The 25564-nt window shown below is 39.8% G+C and overlaps 2 protein-coding genes across 3 annotated transcripts in view; both read left to right on the plus strand.

The window, feature by feature from the left end:
• The window catches only part of rab15 (RAB15, member RAS oncogene family), a 31953-nt gene that overhangs the window by 2929 nt on the left and 3460 nt on the right, over positions 1 to 25564 (plus strand). Inside the window, exons 2-7 of one of the 2 annotated variants that reach the window (XR_006924038.1) lie at positions 1024 to 1084; positions 1167 to 1227; positions 2618 to 2695; positions 4178 to 4267; positions 4375 to 4440; positions 5188 to 9192. Coding sequence is in view for 1 of the 2 variants with exons in the window: in XM_046836257.1 (XP_046692213.1) it covers positions 1024 to 1084; positions 1167 to 1227; positions 2618 to 2695; positions 4178 to 4267; positions 4375 to 4440; positions 5188 to 5346 (515 nt within the window). In the remaining variant the exon portion in view is untranslated. Of the gene's footprint in view, positions 1 to 1023; positions 1085 to 1166; positions 1228 to 2617; positions 2696 to 4177; positions 4268 to 4374; positions 4441 to 5187; positions 10832 to 25564 lie in introns of those variants that run through there. The other variant, XM_046836257.1, reaches the window with a different exon arrangement.
• The window catches only part of sipa1l1 (signal-induced proliferation-associated 1 like 1), a 79357-nt gene continuing 74478 nt past the window's right edge, over positions 20686 to 25564 (plus strand). Inside the window, 1 exon segment of the mRNA XM_046836261.1 lies at positions 20686 to 21052. The gene's annotated coding sequence lies outside the window, so the exon portion shown is untranslated.

A 25564-nucleotide genomic window follows, 5' to 3' on the forward strand; every position in this document is an offset into this window, starting at 1 on the left:
ACAAAAAAACCCAGCTCCATGAAGAGCTGCTTTTTATGGTTTGGAGTGAAAGATCTCCTGCTTTAGAGCTCTTTGGGATGAATGTGAACGCTGACTGCACCCCAGTCCTCCTCACATCATCTACATCAGTACCTGACTTTACTGAGACCCTGGTGGTTGAATGAATCTCCACAAAATCAACATCTTCCCAGAAGAGTGGAGCTTATTATAAGAGCAAATGGAGACTGAAGAAGAATGGGATGTTAAAAAAATATACACTAATCTTATGGTCAGGTACAAACACTGTGTATGTAGTGAAATACCAGGAAGTAAGGAGCTGATTGGAACTTTTTGGACGCTGCCCCCTGCTGGTGGGGAGAGGAAGTCTTTTTAAAGTATAATTAAATGCACTATAATGACACTGAGGGCAGAGGGAATACAGAGGGAATCTTTCTTTCTTTCTTTCTTTCTTTCTTTCTTTCTTTCTTTCTTTCTTTCTTTCTTTCTTTTCTTTTCTCAGGTTCTCAGGTTACCATGAACCTCCTGACACGGATATTTGCTCCTCAGCCTGTTCCGTCTCATATAAATCTTCCCTCAATTATGATCTCTTGTGAACTGGTTGGTAGATGTTCCATAACAGGCCTCCACGTCTGTTCAAACATGGCATTCCCCTAACCACTGCATTAGTCTCTCCATAGGCAATATTCTGAAGATCTCTCGCCACCAGAGGAGAAGTGATGGGGGGATGGGGGGTGTCGAGAGTAAATCCACTCAACTGCAATGCACTTTCTAGGCAGTAGGGATGCGCTGTTCCAGCATGACAATGTTCCGTGCACAAAGCCAGAGTCATGAAGATCAGCTTTCCATGGGTTGGAGTAGAAAATTTTCTGCTATTATTCTGCTTATTAAACACCTTTGAGATGAATGTGAACGCTGAAAAGTATTGCACTTGTACAAATGTACATTTTTTCCAGGCTGTAGATTAATAATATAAGACGTTTTTATCATCTATAACGATGCGCTTTTCCTCCTTTTGCTCATCAGGAGTGGATTTCAAAATGAAGACTTTGGAGATTGATGGAATCAAAGTGAGAATACAGATCTGGTGAGTAAGCGAGAGGTGTTGGACACTGTTGGAGTTTGTGTTGGAGCTGGTCCTGACTCTTCAGTACGTTTCTCTGTTGTAGGGACACGGCGGGACAGGAGCGATATCAGACCATCACTAAACAGTACTACAGACGAGCGCAGGTGAGCTCATCCATCACATCACATCACATCATCACTGGGGTCGTAACACACAGGCTTTTCGTCTAACTGGCAACCCTGCATGTGTGAAAAACCATAAATGGGCCAATGAGATTCGCGTCTCGACGCATAGCTGACGATACGATACATTAAAGAAACATCTGAAGCAGCTACTGATACGAAACCATACCATTCCCATAGGAAACATCACACACACACCTCTGTAGTGCAACAAATAAACCCAGACGTTCTTTTCCTGTTGTGTGTGCAGGAAGTTACAGCTCTACCTCTGCCATGTTAATCTGTATTCTATGTGACTCTCAGGACACGCCTCGGCCTCCATAGTGTTGCAATTTGTCACGTTCACGTAGCAGCAGTGGTGCTGAGAGAACGCCCTCGAGAAACTGTTTGGAGACGAGAAATCGAAATATTAATCTCAAATATTGATCACTTTATAAATAATAAAAGTAAAGAACATCTACTGATAATTATATAGAAAAACATCTTTTTTTCCAACGCATAAATGTTCAAAACAGTACATCCAGAAACAAACACCAACTTTTATCTGATTCTTTCTTTCTTTCTTTCTTTCTTTCTTTCTTTCTTTCTTTCTTTCTTTCTTTCTTTCTTTCTTTCTTTCTTTCTTTCTTCTTTCTTTCTTTCTTTCTTTCTTTCTTTCTTTCTTTCTTTCTTTCTTTCTTTCTTTCTTCTTCTTTCTTTCTTTCTTTCTTTCTTTCTTTCTTTCTTTCTTTCTTTCTTTCTTTCTTTCTTTCCTTCTTTCTTTCATGGCTTTCTTTCTTTCTTTCTTTCTTTCTTTCTTTCTTTCTTTCTTTCTTTCTTTCTTTTTTATTTCTTGTTGCTGAGATGGATTTGTGAAATATTTCCAACCAACCAAATGTCATTGTGTGAAAACCCCCTAAAATAAAGAAACCCCCACCAGTTTTCTGTGTAATGCCGGCGGAACGAGATCTGACTGGTACGAGATCTGACTGGTACGAGATCTGACTGGGATGAGATCTGACTGGGATGAGATCTGACTGGTACGAGATCTGACTGGGATGAGATCTGACTGGGATGAGATCTGACTGGGAGGCGGTGTTTTGATGAAACAGTGACTTTTTATCTCACACATAACAGAATGTTGTAAATGAGACAGAATTCAGTCGTATCCTGATTGATTGCACAGTGTGATAATAATAATAATAATAATAATAATAATAATAATAATAATAATAATAATGCTGAATCAGGACTTTGGTGCAATCAGAAGGCGTTTTGTTAAATCAGTAAATTTCTTCATGTTTAATACACAAGTTTTCCGTTCTGGTCTGTGATTATATTAGAGAGAATAAATTGTGGTAGCAGTGAATAAAATCTGTGTTTTCTTCATCAGGGAATCTTTCTGGTGTATGACATCACGAGCGAGCGCTCCTTCCAGCACATCATGAAGTGGGCGAGTGACGTAGACGAGGTGAAATTCACATCATCATCATCATCATCATCATCATCATAATAATAATAATAATAATAATAATAATAATAATAATAATAATAATAAGTGGAAGAAAAGGAAGAGTCCTGTTTTCACCTAAAGTGCATTAAACAGAATGGATTGAAACATAGATGTATAGATGGAGAAATAGAAGGATAGATGTATAGATGGAGAAATAGAAGGATAGATGTATAGATGGAGAAATAGAAGGATAGATGTATAGATGGAGAAATAGAAGGATAGATGTATAGATGGAGAAATAGAAGGATAGATGTATAGATGGAGAAATAGAAGGATAGATGTATAGATGGAGAAATAGAAGGATAGATGTATAGATGAGTAAATAACTGGGTGAAATGCTGCATGGATGAATAGATAAATAGGTAGACAGTTAAATAGGTGGATGAAAGAACAGGTGAATAAATAGGTGGCTGGATGAGCAGCTGGATTGATGTATAGATGAATAGATGAAGAACAAGATCAATAGATGTTTAATAGGCAGACGGATGAATAGACGAGTAAATAAGTGCATGAATTGACTAAACAATTGGTAGACAGTTGAACGGATTGATGAAAGAACAGATGGATAAACCGGTGGTTGGAAGAACAGATGAATAAATGATAAAGAATAAATAAATAGATAGATAGATATAGATGAATAGATAATAGACAAATAAATTAGATGGATAGAGGAATAGACAGATAAATAGGTGTCTATGTAAATCGGTGGTTACATGAAAAGATGCATGGATAAATAGAGAAATAAATGGATGGATGAAAAAATGAATTTATGGATAGATAGATTAGATTGATGGATGAATGGATTAATGGAGAATAGATAGATAAGTCAAATAGATGAATAGATGGATAAATAGGTGGTTGCACGAAAAAAATCACAGATAAATAGAGAAAAAAGTGATGGATAAATAGATGAATGCATGAATAAACAAATAAAGCAGATGAATGGATTAATAGATTAATAGATAATAGACAGATAAATAAAATAAGTGTTTGGATAAAAAGATTAAAAGATAGATAGATAATAGATAGATAAATAGGTGGATAGATGAGTTGTGAATATATAATAGAAAAATAGATATTTTATATTCCTCCATACATACATACACATGTACAATCTACATATGAAACAGCGATAATAGCACCCTCTAGTGGTTACCAGGGTACAGTGAACACTAACAGGACCGCTTGTGAAAACACTTGAGTTTTATAACTCATCAATCTGAGTGTTTCTAAAATAATGTTATGTGCCCCACTTTATCTTAATTCCTTTTCTTTTTACTGGAGAAACAGTTATTCGTCCACACCCCAAACTTTGCAGACGTACATGTCATCAGTAGATCAGTTAGGAGTGCAAGCTTCAGAGATCTTCAGTTGATGATAAAGTGATGAAACACGTCAGAATCCTGACTCTAACTTTCTCACATTTCTCCATCTCTCAAGTACGCTCCTGACAAAGTGCAGAAGGTGCTGATCGGGAACAAATCTGATGAGGAACACAAAAGACAAGTGGCCACAGAGCAGGGAAACAAGGTGTGTGTGTGTGTGTGTGTGTGTGTGTGTGTGTGTGTGTGTGTGTGTGTGATTAAAACAGTGAGGTAACTGTACTAACTCTAGATGTGTTTGTTCCCTAACTGTAGCTTGCTAAAGCTTATGGAATGGACTTTTTCGAGACAAGTGCCTTTACCAATCACAACATCACAGAGGTATGTATTCATATAGAACACAAGAGTAGAGAAGCTTTAAATAGTTCAGAATAAAATCACAAATAGCATGGATCCAAAATAACTGCACCAGGGTCAGTCTGAATACTGACCTGTGATTGGCCTGAACAGTGGTTTCCAAAGTGTGGGGTGCAGCCCTCTAGTGGCGAATAAAGACATGACAGGTGGGGTGCAATAAACGGCAGGATTTATATATATAAATATACAATAATCCTCAATTTATCGCAAAAAAATGGTAGTATTGTTTAAGCCGTAAATCATCCTCCCACACACTTTAAACACACACAGAACACATTTTAATATAGTAATTATATTTTTATTATTCAAATTCATTATTTCAACATAAAACGGTTTATCGCGGAATCGCATTTGCCGCATAACTAATTAGTTTGGCTGATTTTCACGATGGTTACGTCCAAAACGTTCCACGATAAACGAAAAAAACGCGATTAACGGGGGATTCTGAGAAGCAGCTCTGGGCAGAAGATGAATTTGGAGATGATCCATTCAGTCAGTTTTTTTGTGCAAACATCAATAACAGCTTGAACTCCTCAATGCTGAGAAGTAACCGTGGTATAAGGTGATAATCCACGGTGAGACATGAGGACTTACACCATTCTAGCGCTTCAGCTTCAGCCGTTCTTCACCATCACATCGTGCACCAACATCCTGTAACACCTCTGAATAGAAATTGTCTCTCCTTTGAATTCCCTCTCCTGTGTGTTCCAGTCCTTCACACGTTTAGCTGAGCTGGTGTTGCAGGCTAATAAGAAGGACCTCGATCTCCTGAGGGTGTCCATCAACGACGAGGTGGACTTAGCGGCCCTGGAGGAAGAAGCAGGAATGTGTGACGGCAGCAGTAACACCCAAAAGACCTGCTGGTGCTGAGGACAGGAAGTGACATCAACACCAACACATTTTTTTTCTTCATCTCTCTTTTTTCTTTTTCTTCTCGGGTTTGGTGCCTCTCATCACAAATGAATGAAGATGGAAGCAATGCAAGAGTTCTCGTTACATTCAGGAAGGATGGATGTCTAGCATAAGTGACTCGTTAGTAGCAAGTTAATGAGTGTGTCGTATACGTCCCTAGATCTTCTGTGAGGAAATGGTACGGCCCGTCGTAGGGGTGTTTGGGAGACAATTTTATTAATCGGACACCCTTGTGAAAGCTCAGGGGCACGTTCTCCGTACATCGCTGACTACATCTGAGATCAAATGACACATCTGAGATCATCTCATTGGGGTAATTATGTTGTGACTAGTGCGGTTTGGAACACGCATTGCCCATGAAAGGGCTGTATGTACTGTATATACTGTATATTTATATATATATAATGTAGAAACCCGATGTGATCAGGAGCTCTGTGATTGGCTGGTTAATGGTACAATAGCCATTCATTTTACCTGCTGCTGAAAGTTACATCTCAAAGGTTATGAAGAATTTGAAAATCGTACAAAAATAGCAGGGAACACCACGAATTCTGGAAAAACAAGGAAGGTGTATTTTTTGGGTATATTTATTATTTTTAGCTGAAGTTTATTTACATATTATATTAATAGTGTCAGAGCCACCACAGGACCCTGTAGAACTCAAAACAAGGATTCAATTCAGTTCAGTTTAATTCAGTTCCATTTAATTCAGTTTATTTCAGTGCAGTTTAATTCTGTTCAATTCTATGAAGTTCAGGTCAATTTATTTTAAGTTCAATTCAATGCAGTTCAGTTCAATTCCATTAAGTTCAGTTCAATTTAATTCAGTTTATTTCAGTGCGGTTGAATTCAGTTCAATTCAGTTCAGTTCATTTAAGTTCAGTTAAATACCACTGAGTTCAGTTTTTTTCAATTAAGTTCAGTTCAGTTTATTTCAGTTTAATTTAATTCAGTTAATCTCAAATCAATTAAGTTCAGTTCAATTTAAATTTAGTTAAGTTTATTTTAGTGCAGTTTAATTTAATTATGTTCAGTTCAGTTTATTTCAGTTCACTTCAGTTTATTTTAATTCAGTTTAGTTTAGTTTAATTCAGTTCAGATCAATTTAATTCAGTTCAGTTCGATTTGTTTAGCGCTTTAACAAAGGCATTGTCCCAAAGTAGAATTAAATACAAGAAAATTCTATAAAATTGGCAATATTTTACTACTTATTCTGAATTCAACAAGTCAAACTTTTACTTCATGGTGAAGAAGCCCAGACCTTCTCCTGTGAAGGGCCAAAAATCAGACTGGAGTGAGCACTGTGGGCCGAAAGTCAATATGACATTAAACCCAACTGTAAATATTAAAATTAAAGTTGCCCTCATTAATGATTTCAGAATAATTCATTAGTTCATCAGTAATTCATTCATTAAGTAACTGTTTTATAAATAGATTTTTCTTTTAATGAAACTTGAATAGTACAACAAAAACATAGAAACATCCCCATAGTATATAATACCATCGAATTTAATGCCTGCTTTAATACAGCTGCGTTCTTATTACATCAGTGAAGATGAAACATGAAGTTGCTCCTGATTAATAAGAAGATTTTCCAAATTGTGCTGCAGCTGAATTAGTGACAGTCAGGATATTATGTTGGCGAGTGTCAGTCAGTTTACTTCATAAATCAAAGGTCACCACAGGCATTTAAGCATTTCTGCTTCAGAGAAAATATGGTAGTTTGATGGTTTAGACTTTAGATGTTGTACTTTGGTTTGGAAGGTCATGAGTTAAAATCCCATTACCACCAAGCTACCCTTGAGCAAGGTCCTTCACCCTCAGCGTCTCACTGCATCAATGAGTTGTATAAATGTAAACTATGTTCACTTCTGGAGAAAAGCGATATCTTTCCAAAAGATTTGATCCTGTCCATCCCATATTGCATGTTGAATTTGGAAATCTCTCTCCTCTCTTGCTCCTCCTGCAAAGGTTCGCTTTGGTAAGAATGGAGAGGAGATCTAATTCTGTGTACGTGAAATAATCCTACACCTGATCAATTTTGATTTTACGGACCTGTTGGTATTAAGGCAAATTAAGGAAGAGCTTTAAAGAACCAAACAATCCCAGATCATCACAAATAAAAAAAAAAGTGTACGAAGAACGGACCCCTGACTGAACGTATTAGTGTTTACTAGTAATCAGATCTATGAGGTGTTACGTTTAAGAACATCCCAAAATGTGTGTGTTCCATACATTTCAGTGGTAAATGGATCGTCAGTACTTCTGTAATCGCTAATATTTTGTCAATCCATAGATTGGCTTCTTGTGTTCAAAGAAAAACGTGGTTCTCTGGCTTGTTCCTCTTGAAGGTTTGATGTGAAAACCTATAAAAGTGTTTCCATTTTGCAGGAAAAAGAACTCCAAAAAATGTTTATGTGGCTTTAAGGGAAACTCTGAATGAGTGGGTAGATATTTTTGGAAATATAAATGTAATGTAACTCAGTGTAAGAGATCTGAGGTATTCTGAGGTCCCTGCATTTATAGGTTTGTCCACTAGATGGCACTGCGCACCTAGTTTACTTCACGGCCTCCTTTTTTTACGTTATTCCTGTTGGAATGAGGTTTTTGCAGGGTCATGCAACAACTGTCAAACACTGTTAATGAGGCATTTTTTAGTAAATCTCAGAACTGCAGCGGAAACAGAGAATCAGTCGGACAAACCGCGAGTAGAAATGAGCCGCTAGGCAAATCAAGCTAACCTGACAGAATCTCAGCAGCGTTTCAACCTCAGGTTTTTGTGTCCATTCGTTCATCATTCGACAACATAATCATAATCGTACGACTAAAAAAAATAAACATTATATCGCACACAATGAGTTTCTCGCTTAGCTAGAAATTCAGCTAGCTAGTTTCGGTAATGTTGGAGAAAATCTTACTGTCGGCGATAAAACTTTTGCTGACCCTTTCACCATTCCAAAATTCGATCATTTGTACAGTGGATTGTGGAAATCAAATAATATGTATGCAAGATCTAAATAATTAGCACAGATGCTAGAGATGTGGTTTACATTATTGTGTTACTTTGATTGAAATCCTCTAGAATAAATATCATTTTTATTTCCAGTTCTTGATGAATGTAAATTGTGTTCTACATCCTCCTTTTTTCTTTTGGGTATAAAAGGAATTTTGACGTGGATAAGGACTTTGTCGTTTATATGTCCAGTCCTGTGGTTTTAAAGGAGCGATTTGTCATTTCTAGAAAAGAGACATTGACAATCGACCTTCAACCTTTTGTTAAAACTACTTGCATATAGTTTACAAATTGCCTTTTATGGAAAAAAAATTTGACTGGGGGGCGGAGCTAATTTCAGGGCTGGAAACCATTAAACCAGTGTGAAATTAAAAAAAATAAACTACATTTTAAGTACTCTAGTGCAAATCCCAATATTCGTAGGATTTCTGTAAAATGATGGAATTTGTTTCAGGGTAAGAAAAAAAAACAATAACGTTAAAAAAACAATACCGTTAATATTCATGACCTGATTTTAATATTCATTAGTATTCATAATTTTTTTAATTAGGACTGGGATCTGAAGGACATGTACTGGTTGTGTAATTGTATGAAGGTTTTTCCTTTATTATTTCTCACTGTCATTGTCATTTTCTGTCTTAATGAATGAATGAATTAAATAATTTGTTACATTTTAATTTAGTTATAAATCCACAGAAGTCGACTGTAAATGATCCTAACAAGTTTGTTAAAGTGGTATTATGGTACATTGTATTAGATGAAATGTTCTACAGTATAACACCATTGTTTATGTGAGATTCACACACACACACACACACACACACACACACACACACACACACACACACACACACACACACACACACTTGTTTAGACTTCATAAAATGCTTATGTGATTATTTAGGCTTATGGTGATTCTGTTGAAGGAGTCAAAATATTTATGAATAAATAGACACATTACATATTTCTTTAATAATTCATTATGGTGATGAGCGTTTAGGGGGGTTTGGGGTTGGGAAAGTGCAGTACAGTATTTATCCCCCAGGAGCAGGTAGGAGATTTATTTCTTTTTAAAATACACAGCATAGATTTATTAAAATCACCAAGATGAAAAGTCTGAAGCACATCACATGCATATGATATGAAGCAGAGGTTTCTGTTGTAAAATCATTAGTTGAATTTGCATACAATTTGCATATTAGTGTTTAAGTGAAGTAAAACTGGGTGTAATAGTGATCTATGATTAGACTGATTAGAGTGATGGTGTTTGGGACTAATGGTGATCTGTGTTTAGTCACTGGAAGTAATGGTGTTCAAACATTGGTGTTTGAGAGTAATGTTAATCGAAGTTTAGTGTTTGGCACTAATAGTGAACTGTGATTGGTGTTTGGGGGTTATAGTGATGTGTGATTGGTGCTTGGGAGTAATGGTGATCAAACATTGGTGTTTGGCAATAATAGTGAACTGTGATTGGTGTTCGGGAGTGTAATATATGTACTATTGGTATCAGCATTCTGTGATTAGCCTGCCCTCTAGTGGTGACTTAAGTAGTGCTGTATTAGTAATGGCAGTTCTGAGTAAAGACCATGTGAGTTAACACGACTCAACCGTTCTGCTGAGTATTATTCTTCTGTCAGCATACACAACAGGGAGTTATAGTGAGGTGTGATTGGTGTTTAGGAGTAATGGTGATTAGTGATTGGCGTTTGGGAATAATAGTGATCTAAAACTGGTGTTTGGGAGTAATGGTGATCAATGATTGGTGTTTGGAAATAAAAGTGATCTGAAACTGGTGTTTGGGAGTGATGGTGATTGGTCATTGGGAGCAATGGTGATCTGTGATTGGTGTTTGGGAATAATAGTGATCTGAGACTGGTGTTTGGGAGTAATGGTGATCTGTTATTGGTGTTTGGGAGTAATGCTTATCAGTGATTGGTCATTGGGAGTAATAGTGATCTGGTTTTGGTGTTTGGGAGTAATGGTTATCAGTGATTTGTCATTGGGAGTAATGGTAATCTGTGATTGGTGTTTGGGAAGAATAATGATCTGAGCCTGGTGTTTGGGAGTAATGGTTAGCAGTGATTGGTCATTGGGAGTAATGGTGATCAGAGATTGGTCATTGGGAGTAATGGTGATCTTTGATTGGTGTTTGGGAGTAATAATGCGCTATAATTGCTCATTTGAAGCAATGGTGGTCTTGAAATGACGGTTGGGGCAGATATGATCTGTGATTGGTCGTAAGAAACAATAGTGAACAATAATAAGTGGATAGATGTCGTTGTGATTGGTGATTAGATGTTCCCTGTCAAAATCTAGCATCAAATTCACTAAGCACTTGAACAAGCACAATGACTAACAGTTGTTATTGATTTTTTTTTTTTAACACTTCTCCTTTTTCCCCAAACAAACATAACCTGATTATGTGGTTAATGGTTAAAAGGTTTTTTTTAGACATAGTGCTTCTTCTTGCTTACTTCTAATGTCACAGAGCTTTTGTAATTGACTTATGTAATAAGGTCACAGATAAAGTGTGCTTCTGTTGTAGTTCCAGTTTGGCTGCACAGTGCACCTTCACAGATCTTGATTCGATTTCAACGGATCTCTGTATCTTCTTAATGACATTTCAGACAGGAAAACTTTTACACAGGAAGTGTTGACATCCGTTTATAGGATATATCGTTTCTGGCTGTCGAGTATAAGCACAACAACCTAAGAGGTTTAAAATGTCAGACACAATATTGGACTCTGAGTGAGAAGATCAAGTCATTGGACCTTCTAGGTGAATTGTGTAGCAGTTTAAAGAATGGACATCGTCCCAAAGCAGCTTCACAGAATATACATTTTAGCATGAAAAATTGTGGAAGGAACCCTACAGCAACCTCATGGATCCTGTTCATGTGTTGCATGAACCTTCTACAAAATGGAAATCAAACAAACTTCTACACAAATGTACAGCTTCTTATTGTCATAGTCAACCCTGGTGCACTGTGACGTTTCCTTAGATGATGTTCCACACCGAGAGCACTGAGAGCACCACTGCACTTGTAAGAGATGTAAATTTATAACTCTCTAATTAGAGCGGCCGTGTGGAGGGACATCGCTCGGCTCTCGCACTTGGCTCGCGCTTTCCTTCCAGGCACTCTGCGAGGAGTCTGCGTAGGCCAGACCGATTCGACGAAAATAGCCCTGGCTGGAATCGGCTGTGACTCTGACCCAGCTGTTCCAGCTGTTCCAGCTCACACAGCGTATTAGACACACACTGCGGCGATAACTAGTGACACAATGCTTCATTAATCACAAGAATGATATAAGTCGACTGTGTATATGTGCTCTGTGTGTGTGTGTGTGTGTGTGTGTGTGTGTGTGTGTGTGTGTGTGTGTGTGTGTGGTTTATTGACCTGCATTATAATCCCTGGTTTGAATTCTGACCAAGCAAACCACATGCAGCTCCATGCTGTTATAGGAAAAGAATCGACAACTGGCAGTGGTGGACTGTAAGGAAGTCAATATGATTCGTTACTGTAGTTTTTTTTTTCGTGTCTGTACTTTATTTTGAATCTGTAAATTTTAAGTCTTTTACTTTTAATTCACTACATTTCAAATTCAAATATTTTACTCTTTTCTCAAGTACATTTCTTTCTATTTATGAGGATAAAAACGTAACGTAAATGTAATACCCAGCGAGTCACCAATCAGGGTCGAGCGCTCGCTCTGTTTTGTTCTGATCGGCACTTGGTGTATCTACTGATCACCAACATACAGTTTAGCATCAGTTCAACATCAAGCAGAACATTTAGAGAGGAATAAATGATGAAGAAACTCCAGACTCAAACTCACCACCACACACGTGACCTCATTTACGTGGTTTATTTTAAAGTAGTTGAAAAGCAGGTTTTGGGTTTATGATCATTGTAATAGAAATCAATCAGTGTTTTAGTCATTAATATTATTCTATTAATAGATCAGTGTGCTGAGAGTCACATTCGAGTCTTTACACATAAACTTTGGTGATTTAGTAAAGAATCTTGTGATAAAAATGATAATAGGAACATTAGATATAATAAATCAGAGTGCTTTGAATACTTAAGTCCTCAAGTGAAAGTTTAGCTTTTGGAGCACTTTTACTTTTACTTCAGTAATATTTTACAGAGTGGATCGACTTTATCTCATCTACATGATGTACTTCATATACAGTGTTTTATTCCTATTATACAATAACAATTTGCCAAACAATTCCACGTATTCACTAATGAACGAATGACACGCAGCGGCTGGTCTGATTGATCTGATGATTGATCCGTGAAACCACTAATTGTCCGAGAAGGTGCACAGATTTTGCACACGCCTTCGTAGTTACTGTCGCATTCCTTCCAAAGTGTGAAATCTGATTTCATAAATACTGATTTCACTTTATGTTTTAGTATTTATGGGACTAAAGTAGAGGCAGTTTGACCGGGGGTGCACAAACTTTTGCCTTCAAGGAATGGACGCTGTACAATGGATTTCATTCAACGTTCATTTGTTAATTTATCATTCGTCCATGAAACTGCGGTGATTGACCAGGGGTGCACAAACTTTTACCCTTGATTGCATTCGTCCATACTGAAAATGCAGGAACACGAGAGGAGCTTGACATGATGTTATGGAACATCCATGAAACTACAATTACTGACCAGGGGTGCACAAACTTTCACTTTCAAGGAAACGATACAGTACAGTGGATTTCACTGATCCACACTGAAGATTGAGGAACAACCAAAGAGCCTGAGATGATGTTGTGGATCATCAATGAAACCAGGTCCATTGGCCATACATTGGATTTCATTGATCTATACTGAAGATGCATGAAGAACAGAGAAGCCTGAGATGAAGATCAGAAATTCATTCTGTGGATCTAATTCATCTTGTCGTCATGTTGCAGCATAGCAGGGAGAACATCGCATTTTTCACTCCCAGCATCCTGGAGTTTTGATGTTGCTTCAAGCTGGGCTTAATTTAGACTGAAAGGAAAGAGTCTGAAGGCAGGATGGCTCATCTCTCTTTCTCTTTCTCTCTCTTGAACTTCAAAATCTTGTCTTTCTGTAGCCAAACATGGTAACCGCCGCTTTGGCTTGGCTCTCGCTCAGGTCCATTTCTTCGCTCTTGGACTCAAAGAGAGAACGTATAAAAAGAAGCTTTCCTCAGGGACAGCGATAAAAAGAGAATGAAAGGAGGAGAGAAAGAGGAGAAGGATGAATTGAAAGATGTGCCCGGACATTATTTTTGCGCTCTTGTGCGCACGTGGCGGGGGCGTTCGATGTGGGTGGAGCTTTAGGGCACTTCTGCCAATCGTTGTGATGTCACATCCGCCCACGCGGCCGCGCCGTGCTGCGCTTTCACACCAAAGTGAGTCATGTTAGTGCTGGAGGAGGACACTGAGGAATGCTAAGCACCCCAAAAAAAGACTGAACTTTTACTGCAGGCTTGCGTTCTGCATCTCTCTCTCTCTCTCTCTCTCTCCTCTCTCTCTCTCTCTCTCTCGCTTTTCCTTTTTTGTCTCAACACTGTCATTGTCACTGTCTGCTACAATAAAAAATAGATGGATCCGCCACCTGCACTGCAACACATCAGTCTGCCGTGTAAACGAGGGGAATCGCTCATCTCCATCCAGCGTTATTCCCCTCACAGAAAAATCTAAATTTGTCCCCAACGATAAAGATTCCTTAATGAATCCCGCAGATTTGTTCAGTATGACAAAGTAGAAACACAAACAACTGTATGAAGCAGAGAGTAATAATTCCATGAATGGATGGATGGATAGAAGGGTGGATGAATGGATGAATGGGTGGATAAATAAATGAATTGATGGATGGCTGGTTGGCGTGATAAATTAATAAACTGATTAATGAATAAATGAATTGATGGCTGGATGAATGAAAGAATGGATGCATGAATTGATGAATTAATGGATGGCTGGAAGCAAAACTGATTAAACGAATGAAAAGAAGGCTTAATTTTCATTGTGCATTTTATATCCGGATAGTTCACACCCAGAGATAAAATAGTGCCATCAGATGACATTTTCTTACATGAGTTCTAAAAAATATGTATTAGAAAGAGAGAGAAAATGATGTGCTTCTGTGCTTCGTCTCTATTAATAATGAAGCTGTTGGAGTTACAGTGCATCCGGAAAGTTCTCACAGCGATTCACTTTTTCCACGTTATGTTACAGCTTTATTCCAAAACGGATTCAATTCATTATTTTCCTCCAAATCCTACAAACGATTTGTTTAAAATCTTTGCAAATGTATTAAACATAAAAAAGGAAAAAAGAAAGTCACATGTACATAAATATTCAGTCTTTGCTCAATACTTCATTGAAGCACTTTGGCACCAGTTACAGCCTCAAGTCTCTGTGAGTTTGATGCTACAGGCTTGACACATTTATTTTGGGGCAGTTTCTTCCAATTTTCTCTGCAGAACCTCTCGAGCTCCATCAGGTTGGATGGGGCACGTCGGTGCACAGCCATTTTCAGATCTCTCCAGAGATGTTCAATCAGGTTCAAGTTCTGACTCTGGCTGGGCCACTTGAGAACATTCACAGAGTCATCCTGTAGACACTTGGGTCGTTGTCCTGTTGGAAGATGAACCATCACACCAGTCTGAGGAGGCATTCATCTTTCCCTCGATCCTGACAAGTCTCCCAGTTCCTGCTGCTGAAAAACATCTCCACAGCATGATGCTGCCACCACCATGCTTCACTGTAGAGATGGTATTGGCCAGTTGATGACTGGTGCCTGGTTTCCTCCAGATATGACGCTTGGCATTCAGGCAAAAGAGTTCAATCTTTGTTTCTCATGGTCTGAGAGTCCTTCAGGTGCCTTTTGGCAAACTCCAGGTGGGCTGTCATGTACCACTGAGAAATGCTGGAGCTCTATCAGAGTGACCATTGGGCTCTTGGTCACCTCCCTTATTAAGCCCCTTTTAACAATCTCTCAGTTTGATCAGGTACTAGCTGAGTCCTGGTGGTTCCAAACTTGGTGGCCACTATGCTCACTGGGACCTTCACTGCTGCAGAAATGTTTCTATCCACTTCTCCAGATTTGTGTCTCGATACAATCCTGTCTCAGAGGTCTACAAATTCCTTGAACTTCATGGTTTGGTTTGTGCTCTGACACGCACTGTTAACTGTGGGACCTCCTATAGATAAGTGTGTGCCTTTCCAAATCATGTCCAATCAACTGAATTGACCACAGGCGGACTCCAATTACGTTGTAGAAACATCTCAAGGATGATCAGTGGAAACAGGATGCCCCTGAGCTGTGATTTTTTTCTTTTTAATTAATTTGCAAAGATTTTAAACAAACTTCTTTCACCTTCATTATGGTGTATCGTTTGTAGAATCTTGAGGAAAAGAATGAATTGAATCCATTCTGGAATTAAATTGTAACATAGCAAAATGTGGAAAAAGTAAAGACCTATGAAAACGTTCCAGATGCACTGTAACTCCTCGTCCTGTTTATCGTTCTAGTTCTCATATTTCTCGTTTTTCTTCTCCAGTTCACCTCCGAATTCATCTTGTGCCGTGAGTTGTTGATCAAAATCACTGAATTCACCTTTTAAGTTTCACCAGAGGAGGATATTCTCCATGGAGCTTTGTACGGTCATTAGGAAATGTCTACAATAGCTGTCAAACTCTTACCATGTTACTATGGTTACAGTAGCATGGTACACAGAGCATTCATTTTGAATGCTGACCGAACTGACAAACACAAAATACCTGTATATTTAACACTCTAAACTCATACCTGAACTCCTGCCAGTGAATCACAATCCAGTATTTACACAACATCAATAATATATTGTAAGTCAAGTAAGAGATATGTATGATGTATAGAGTATATACAACAGTACCCAGATGTCCATAGATGATACATGATATATATATTTATGTGTGTGTGTGTGTGTTTAAATAAAACCAGCAACAGCAGCAACAAAAACCCTATGTTATTGTCCATGTGTTAGTGTTGCATCGTGCCAGAGAAGATCTGATGAATGGGGTCTTTCTTCCCGTCGCCCTTCAGCCAGGGGGTCCGAATGCCAAACATTCTCCAAGGGGGCGTTCGCTGTTACACAACAACTTCAGCCAGAATGTTTCAAGTCAGCACTTTGCTTTCCACGTTCTTATTCACTATAGAGGTTACATTCACGTTCACACTCAACTGAAAAACACATTACAGATTGTGTTTCATATTATATATATGTAAGAACACATGAGTCCACTCTTCTGGGAAGATGTTCCACTAGGTTTTGTGGAGATTTGTGCTCCAGACACAAAGTAAAGTTAGGTACTGATGTATGTGAGGTGAGGAGGCCTGGGGTATATCCCTTTGTATCTTCATGGAGCAGGCTTTGTGCACAGGAGCATTGTTAAGTTTGGGTCCTCCTAGTTCAAGCGAATAAAAAATATCATGCTACTGCTTACAAAGACGTCCAATCCGATTGTGTGCCTCTGATGTTTGTGGGAACAATTTGGGGAAGAACCTCATCTGGCTGGAAAGGCGTCCCAATACCTTTCACCAAACAGTGTAGCTAACCAGCTACTATATTAAATGAAGGTCAAATACGTAAAATATGTATGAAGTTTATGTAATTAGGTATTAAATCAAACACCGTCTGGTTCGGTCCAAAGCCAACAACTGTCCATCTAGCGTAAAAACGCCATAACACATTACATTTAATGTTGTGGAATGTTCATGAAACATCTTCCTATTCTCACTTATGTTATAGCAGCTATAAATGGTCATTCCCTCAACAACAACATTTTTGTTGTTAACAAAACCGCAAAAATATAAACTCCTTCCTGTCTTGAAGATACCTGGAAACTTAGGGTTATACACTAGGATTATATGCTGACACTGAAGACTCCTTCTGTCTTTTTCCTCAAATGTATATGTAGACCTTCAGTGGTGCCCTAACTGAATCAATGCACCACTTAATACCATCAAGATGCCATCAAGGTGCAGTAGAACAGAGAGCTGCATCACACACAGGAACAGAGAGAGTAAATATCATCACTAAAGCACGAAAACCCAATGAACACAATTCAACATGTCTCCTTTCACTGGAGCCACAACTGCACCACCCGCATACATTATCTCCAGCAGAAGATATTTGATATTCCTCTCATTACATCACCCAGGGGTTTTTCTTTATCTTAGTGTATTTTTTTCTGTGCATCCTGGTTTTCCTGAGGATTTGAAAGAAAGGTAAATTGTGTGTATTTTACAGGAAAGAAAATGCGAAAACAGTTCACGAAAAAGCCCTTTTGGCGACATTTCCTCATTATGTCCGGCTTGATGTCCTCATGATGTCCAGCTCCGATCAAAGAACATAAATATGGTGACGTGATCAGATGCCTGCTAGATAGCCTGGGAGTGGCTAAAGCACAATCTGATTGGTTAAAGCAACAACTTCAAATGGAAAAGGCCTTGCTGGCCCTGATGGCCTCCCACATATACTATAAATACATACATACATACATACATACATACATACATACATACATACATACAATAAAAGATCATATATTTTTGACTCAGTAGACTTTAAACACTTAATTTTCAAATGAATTAATGATACAGAGCCACACAAAATAGAAGACCGATATTTTACTTATATATATTATTCCTAAAAATGCTTGTGAGTTGTAATTATTTTATCCTCTGCAAGACATTAACTGAACTGGAATAATATCAGCTGTATAAATATAAAGTACCAGGTGCCGAAAGCCACTGCTAATGTTTGACCACTCAGTAAAACGAATTCACAGTTACATGTAAAAATACAGATATTTTTACATGCTGACTTTCCCAATGTTTGTTTTTTATCATTCATCCTTCTACAGCGACGAACCCCCTGAAATGCAGCAAAGGGAAACTGTGCTGTTGCTAGAGCAACGCTTTCCAGGACTTTCTCTCCTTCCCAATGCTGCGATGGCCATTTTATTAGGGACATACCATACCGTATTTTTATTAGCCATTAAATCATATACACTATCAATTTATAGCATTCGAAAACGAGACGAGCGACTGGATATAATATTATACTGTGTTACAGAATATGTTTTTGCTGTATTCCATTTATAGCCACTAATAAAGGTTATATGAACTTACTGTTGCTCCAACTATGGTTTTTCCAGTGATGGACGTTGTAAAAGTGCAGTGATGGATTACAGTTAAGCATTTTAGCTGTAAAATCCACCTAAAACTGTCTATTAGTGATGGTAAGATTCACAAACGTGTGCATCGGATAGTTCGTGTCACGATGCAACATATTCGCGTCAATTTATTTCTGTATAATTATCAGTAGATGTTCTTTACTTTATTATTTAGAAACTGATCAATATTTCATGACCGATATTTGATATGTAGATCGATTTCTCATCGCTAAACAGTTTCTCGAGCGCGTTCTCTCAGCGCTGCTGCTGCTACGTGAATACGACGCATCGCAACACTACGGAGACGGAGGCGTGTCCTGAGAGAGTCACATAGAATACAGATTAACATGGCAGAGGTAGAGCTGTAACTTCCTGCACACACAACAGGAAAAGAACGTCTGGTTTTATTTCCTCTTTTTTCACAGTCATGTGTGTGAAAGGGGACATGTGTTAGAAGTCAGAATGCACTCAAGTAAATTGATGATTTGCCGTCTGTCTGAACCAAAGAAATAAAAGTGAACTTTCTGCACCATATTGAATTTCAGATCATCATTTTTTTCCCCATTGCTTCGTATTGCAATCGCATTATGTTGAATCGAATCCACATCCATTTGTGGTTCTTCACCTGAGCTTCGAGACCCAATGCCCCTGTACACAAATGAAGATCTGCTTTCCATGGGTTGGAAGATCTCCTGCTATAAACCCTATTGAACATCTTTGGATTGAATGTGAACGCTGACTGCACCCCAGAAATCCTCCTCATCTTCTCACTTACATCAGTACCGTACTTTACTCACACCCTTGTAGATGACTAAACACAGGACTCCACAAAATCTATTGGAACATCTTTCCAGAAGAAGAATGGACGGCTTCATTAAAAACAATACTGAACGCTGGTCACTGCAGCACGAACTCCAACTCCACGCCCTGAGAAATAGAGCTACATACAATATATTCCATCAATGAAACACAATATAATGTATGGAAAAATGCACTTCTTCAACTTAGTGATATTTATTTTTATTTATTTTCTGTTTAAATCTTTTTCCAAAATATGATTTTGGATCTCAGTTCAGATTTGTCGAGACATATGCACCAGCGTTCATCCTTATCCTGATGATCTAACAGGACTGCTGAATCATCTGTACCTTCTAATGAAATGTTTCCAAAAGCAGGAGAAATGATGATGGAAGGAGAAACAGGCTGGAAAAAAGGAGTGAATTCCTTCACAAAAACCTCTAAAAGAAAGAATGATGTTTTGATGACTTTCAAAAATATTGGTATCGGTATCAACATCGGCATCAGTATGGATATTGACGATCCTCCGTCTTGAAAGTAACCGTTATCTTTTTTTCCCTTAGAAGAACATCTTCTTGCAGGAAGTCATCTCAGTCAAAGATGTTCCTATAAGGATTGATTGATAAGTGCTCTCAAAGTGGTGCACACGGAAATGTAAAAATGAAGGGAAACGGGTTCACCAGGGGTATGACGGGTCGATCATGAACGAATCGTTCATTTAAAATGAGTCTTTGATGTGACTCAGAAGAACGAGTCGTTTCAGTTAGACAAGGTCTGTCTGACCTTGTCCATCAACCTATCCATCACCACTAAAAACAGTAAAGGGCTCAGAGCCGATCCTTGATGCAGTCCAACCTTCACCTTGAAACGATCTGTCGTTCCTACTGCACACTTCACTGCTGTAACACTGTCTCTATACATGTCCTGCACCACCCTCAGATACTTCTCTGACACACCTGACTTCCTCATACAATACCACAACTCTCTCCACCCTGTCGTACGCTTTCTCTAAATCCACAAATACACAATGCAACTCCTTCTGACCTTCACTATACTTCTCCATCAACATTCTCAAAGCAAATAATGCGCCTGTGGTGCTCTTCCTCGGCATGAAACCATACTGCTCCTCACCAAGTCACCAAAATGATCCGATCTTCCCATCACTAATATGATGGAGGGAGATGAAGCTTTTTTTTTTTTGGAGCCTTGGGAAAATCTCGCGAGATTTCGACGAAGCCAGGCGGAGAATTGTGACGTCAGAAGGCGCTGCGGGAGGCGGAGCCGCAACTTTGTATGAACTTCTTGAGTTTGAAGTTGCACGAAAGAGAGAGAGAGAGCGCGATAGAGAGAAAGGAGGAACGAGGCAGAGGAAAGCATAGCGCATGCAGAATAACAGAGCGAGAGAGAGAGAGAGAGAGAGAGAGAGAAGCTGCAGTAGCAGCTCGGCTGATGGACTAAAACCACCCTTTCACTGAACACTCGTTTTTTTCCGCCTAAATCCACGCACAGCCCGTGGGTGGGCGACACGGAGACACGGTCTCGCGCTGCCGTCGGAGTGGGTCTTATTGTTATTATTATAATTTTTTGTACATCTGCGTGGAAGGAAACGACGACGAAGGAAGCAGAGAGAAGAAGAAGAGGAGGAGGAGGAGAAGGTGAGTCGGGTCCGCGAGCACCGCTTTAATGTTGTCGCGTGCATTATTTACCTGCGCACCTTTTCCTTCCTCGTCGCTCGCGCGCGCGCGTGTGCGAGTCTTGAGACGTAACGTGAGCATTACCGGCGGAAAAAAAACAAACAAACGAAAAAAAAAAAAAAAATCACGGCTCTGTTCGGGCTGAAACGAGTCCTTGTTTGTGCACGCGCTTAATTAATCAATTAATAAATTAACTAATCAATCTATTTCATTTATCCGGTAAAATCAATCAATCAATCAATAAAACGACTTAAACGCTCGCGCGGTGAAGTCGGGGTTCGTTCTGCCGTACCGGGGCCGCCGGTCACGCGCAAGTTTTCGCGTCCGCTTTCAATATCCAGGGGTTTTTGCACACCTGGAGGAGAGAGAGAGAGAGAGAGAGAGAGAGATATGTAAGTGACATCTACGTCAACGTTCACAAAACTACCACCGTCTTCAACGCAGCAGATTTTGCACTGTATATTGACCGGTAACCGGGTGCGCATGCGCGGTTTCAGCACTCCAATGGTCTCAGAGATGTGGTGCATCTTGTTGAGTTGTGGTTAAGGGGGAAATGCTAATGCTACTGTTTTGCATGTTCCCATGGATTGCCAGTGGGTTTCCTCAGGGTTCACTGGTTTCCTCCGTGCCCTGAGGTGGGTTGTTCTGGCTCGGAATCGGCCTCTAGGCGTGAAAATAAAACGTCCGATGGATATGAACGGAATTCACAAATGTACTCCGTGAGTTTAGTCTGCGTCTCGTTCCAGATGTAGCTCCAGTGTCGAATGTGGACGGGAATCTAATCCGGCTCCATGCGTGTTTCGTGACAGCCATTTTGTGGACGAGACCCTTTCGACGAGGGACTGGGGTTTGTGCAGTCCGCTGTATTGGAAAGGTTCCACGAATTTGGAATGTTTTTCGGAATGCCGAAGACGATTTTCCTCGTGATCGACGAGGGGAATGACGTAGAATGTAAAATAGATTGATGGCCTCTATGTTGGAAAGGGAATTCTCTTCACTGTTGAATGTCCGGTTCACCTTCTCGGAATTCCGACTCGACTTGGAGTGGCCTTCGACACGTTTTCCTTGTCAGAGATCGTATTTTTCTTAAGATTGATTAGATTTGATTCAACTTTGTCATTCGTTTTACATGCATGAGAGGGACGCCATGATCAAATATGGCAGAACGTTTTTACCCAGAGCTCAGGGTCCTGTTTGGCATGTTCTCCCAGAGTTCCTGTGGGTTTCCTTAGGGTGCAATGGGTTGTACTGTCTAGGAATTGCCCCAGGTGCAAAATAAAGTGGGTGATGGATATCATAAAGTATTATTTTTTAATTATAATTTTTTTTTAATGAGTTTTGTAACTAACTCAGATGTTTGTTACACATGTTGTTCAACCCAGAGTGTCCAGTTCAGGAAGCTGTCTCATTCCAACATGGCCGCCCTTAACGTGATCAAAAACAAAAATATAGCGTCGTTGCTGAAATTTCTTCAGCTTTCGTGGAAAAAAAAAGACGTCATTGCAAGTCGAAGGCATTTTTTTTTTCCCTCTTGGTGCGTCTCCGAGTGTGGCGTCGATGCGTTGGTTTGTTCTGATCTCTTGTCCCTGGCTGCGTTGGCTGTGTGGGCGGATGTACGCTTTAAAGAAGAGCTCGTCTCTGACTCGAGCGCTCGTTCCTGCTCCTGCTTCTTCACTCTCTAGTTGCAAAATAATGAAAGATTGGAGATGTGTACGTATACGGTTCGTACACTTGTTCGAACCCCGCCCACACCCCACCACCACCAGAGGATGAAAGGTCACGACCTTTTCCTGTAATCGCTGAGAGATTACGCAGCAGAGCAAAACCGATGTATATATTCGAGAGAAGCAGATCATGCGACGTCTCCGGTTTTACGATAACATGAAGGAAAGAGAGCGCTCATTTATTTATTTATTTTTTCTTCTCCACCGCTCTGTTATGTAAGTGCTCCGAGGATGAGGATACGGTGTCACATTTTTCTGTATTAAGCTGCCGATTGAGTAGGAGCGCGTGGGCAGAGGCGCACATGTTCTGCAACATGGAGACCGAGAGAGAAGGAGAGAAAGCCTGGGCAGATGATTGGCAGCACAGTGATTCTCAAAAGCCTTTTAGAATCCGCTGTCCAACGTTGATTCAAGCGGATCCATCACATAACGAGCGTTTCAATAAAACGTCACGTGCGGCTCGGGAGAACGCGGACGCCACGAATCACGGGGTCAGAGCAGGTCGTACGGGTCATCTTCCTCAAGCTCTGCATCTCCAACACGAGTATTCCATCCTCAGAGTACGCCATATTCACTACCACGTCTTCATTTTGAACTTCCCATCCACATTTAGTCTCCAGTTGCTCCTAGATGAATGGAGGTTATTATAGGAAGATGTTCCACAAGGTTTTGTGGGGTTTTTGTGGAGATACATTTAGCCACAAGGGTGTTAGTAAAGTCAGGTACTGATGATGGTGAGAAGGCCTGGGGTTCAGTCAGCGTTCACATTCATAACAAAGATCTTTCACTCTAATCCATATCTAATGCTGGAACAGGTTTGGATCTCCTAGTTTGAGATGCTGCATACCATCATAACAAACTGACCAAAAACACCTCCACCATCCTGGCTAATGTTTTTGCTAACCATCCTCGCTAATTGCTCTTCCTGACCGTTTTCGCTCGTACACACTCAGCGGAGGGAAGAACGGATTTCTTTCTAAACCCGACTGTGACGAGGTTTTAAGGACACGTTTGTAGTGTGTCCTGTAGAATGTGATAGCAGGCAGGCAGGCTGGTTCAGTCGCAACACAAGAAAATGAACGAAGCACTTTAATTACTTTACAGACTCGTTGATTCAGAAAGCTTCACTGATGGGTAATAAAACTCTTTTTTTTTATTATTAATATTTTTTGATTTGTTGCTGTGCCTCTAATTTCATCCTGTAAATCTGTTCATTAGCGCAACCCGTCCATGTGTGAAGTACAGAACACACAGTTATTTCCAAACACGATTTCCCACTGCTCTCGATTAACCTGAAGCCATGCTGAGGCTGAGCTAACGAATAACTGAGCAGACGTCTGTGAGATCTTTTAAATTGGGGGAGAAATGGGGTGAGAGGGAGTGAGACTGAAGGAGAGGGAGTGAGACTGAAGGAGAGGGAGTGAGACTGAGTGAGACAGTCGAGTCTATTTCTATAGCGCTTTTCACAACGGACATTGTCTCAAAGCAGCTTGACAGAATTTAAGAGTGAAGTTGAACAATGTGTGTTTATCCCTGATGAGCAGCTGTGGAGACTGTGGGGAAGGAAAAACTCCCTTAGATGTTATGAGGAAGAAACCTTGAGAGGAACCAGACTCAAAAAGGGAACCCATCCTCATTTGTGTGACATCAAGAGTGTGATTATAGTCTTTAAACACTACAGAACACTGGAGAGTGAGAACTAACATGAGCACTGGAGTGTGTGATTATGAGTAATGTTCCTTCTACAGTCTTATAAAGTCAGTTAAGATTATGGAACCAGGAGCAACTAAGGAACTCATAAAATCGCTCAACATCTGAGATCATCATAAATCCAACACCAGCTTCTCCATGCCAGAGCCTTTAAACACTCCAAGAGGTCCAATGTCCAAATACCACATGAAGTGGGATCCAAATGGTGCTGGTACGTCTCTAGATGGTTCAGGATGTTTGCAGCAACTACTTCTTTAGAGGTCCACAATCTTCATGAGGAGGGACGTGACTGGGGCTGGAGCAACCTCAGGATGCCTCGGGATGGAGAGAGAAAGAGAAGCAGTGGAGAGGAATTAGCGTAGCTGCTGTTCATGATATTAACAGAGGAAGACTGAGAGATTGAGACTAGGGAGAATGTGTGAGAAAAAGTGAGACTGAGAGAGACAAAGAGGGAGACTGAGGGAGTGAGGGACACAGAGGGAGTGAGACTGAGGGAGACTGAGAGTGAGGAAAACAGAGTGAGGAAGCGAGAGAATGTGGGAGAGAGTGAGAATGAGGGAGACTGAGGGAGTGAGACAGAGGGAGAATGAGAGAGTGTGTGTGTGTGTGTGTGTGTGTGTGTGTGTGTGTGTGAGAGAGACAATGAGAGAAATGGGTGTTAACGTGGCTCCTGAAGCTGAAATCAGTAACCAGTGCCCCCGTCTAACACTTGGACTCCATAATTGCAGCCCTGTCTCCGGCCCCATCTTATTGTGAGCTGGTGCTTTAGACACACACACACACACACACACACACACCATCTTATTAGTTATTATGCCCATCATTCCAATATTCAATAAGTTTTTAACGTACATCATGATCTAAATTTTTGGATAATGACGTACTCCAGACATCCATTTTTATTCCATTGCTCCATTGTTTTCCAAGAACTCATTTCCTGTTGCTACAAAAACCTGCAACACTTCCTGTTTAACTGTGTAGAAACCGAAGGCAGCTTCCCTCCTGTTATTCAAATCCTTTCAATTCCTGAAAGGGAATC

This window comes from Silurus meridionalis, chromosome 23 (genome assembly GCF_014805685.1).
Source record: "Silurus meridionalis isolate SWU-2019-XX chromosome 23, ASM1480568v1, whole genome shotgun sequence".
Classification (NCBI taxonomy): domain Eukaryota; kingdom Metazoa; phylum Chordata; class Actinopteri; order Siluriformes; family Siluridae; genus Silurus; species Silurus meridionalis.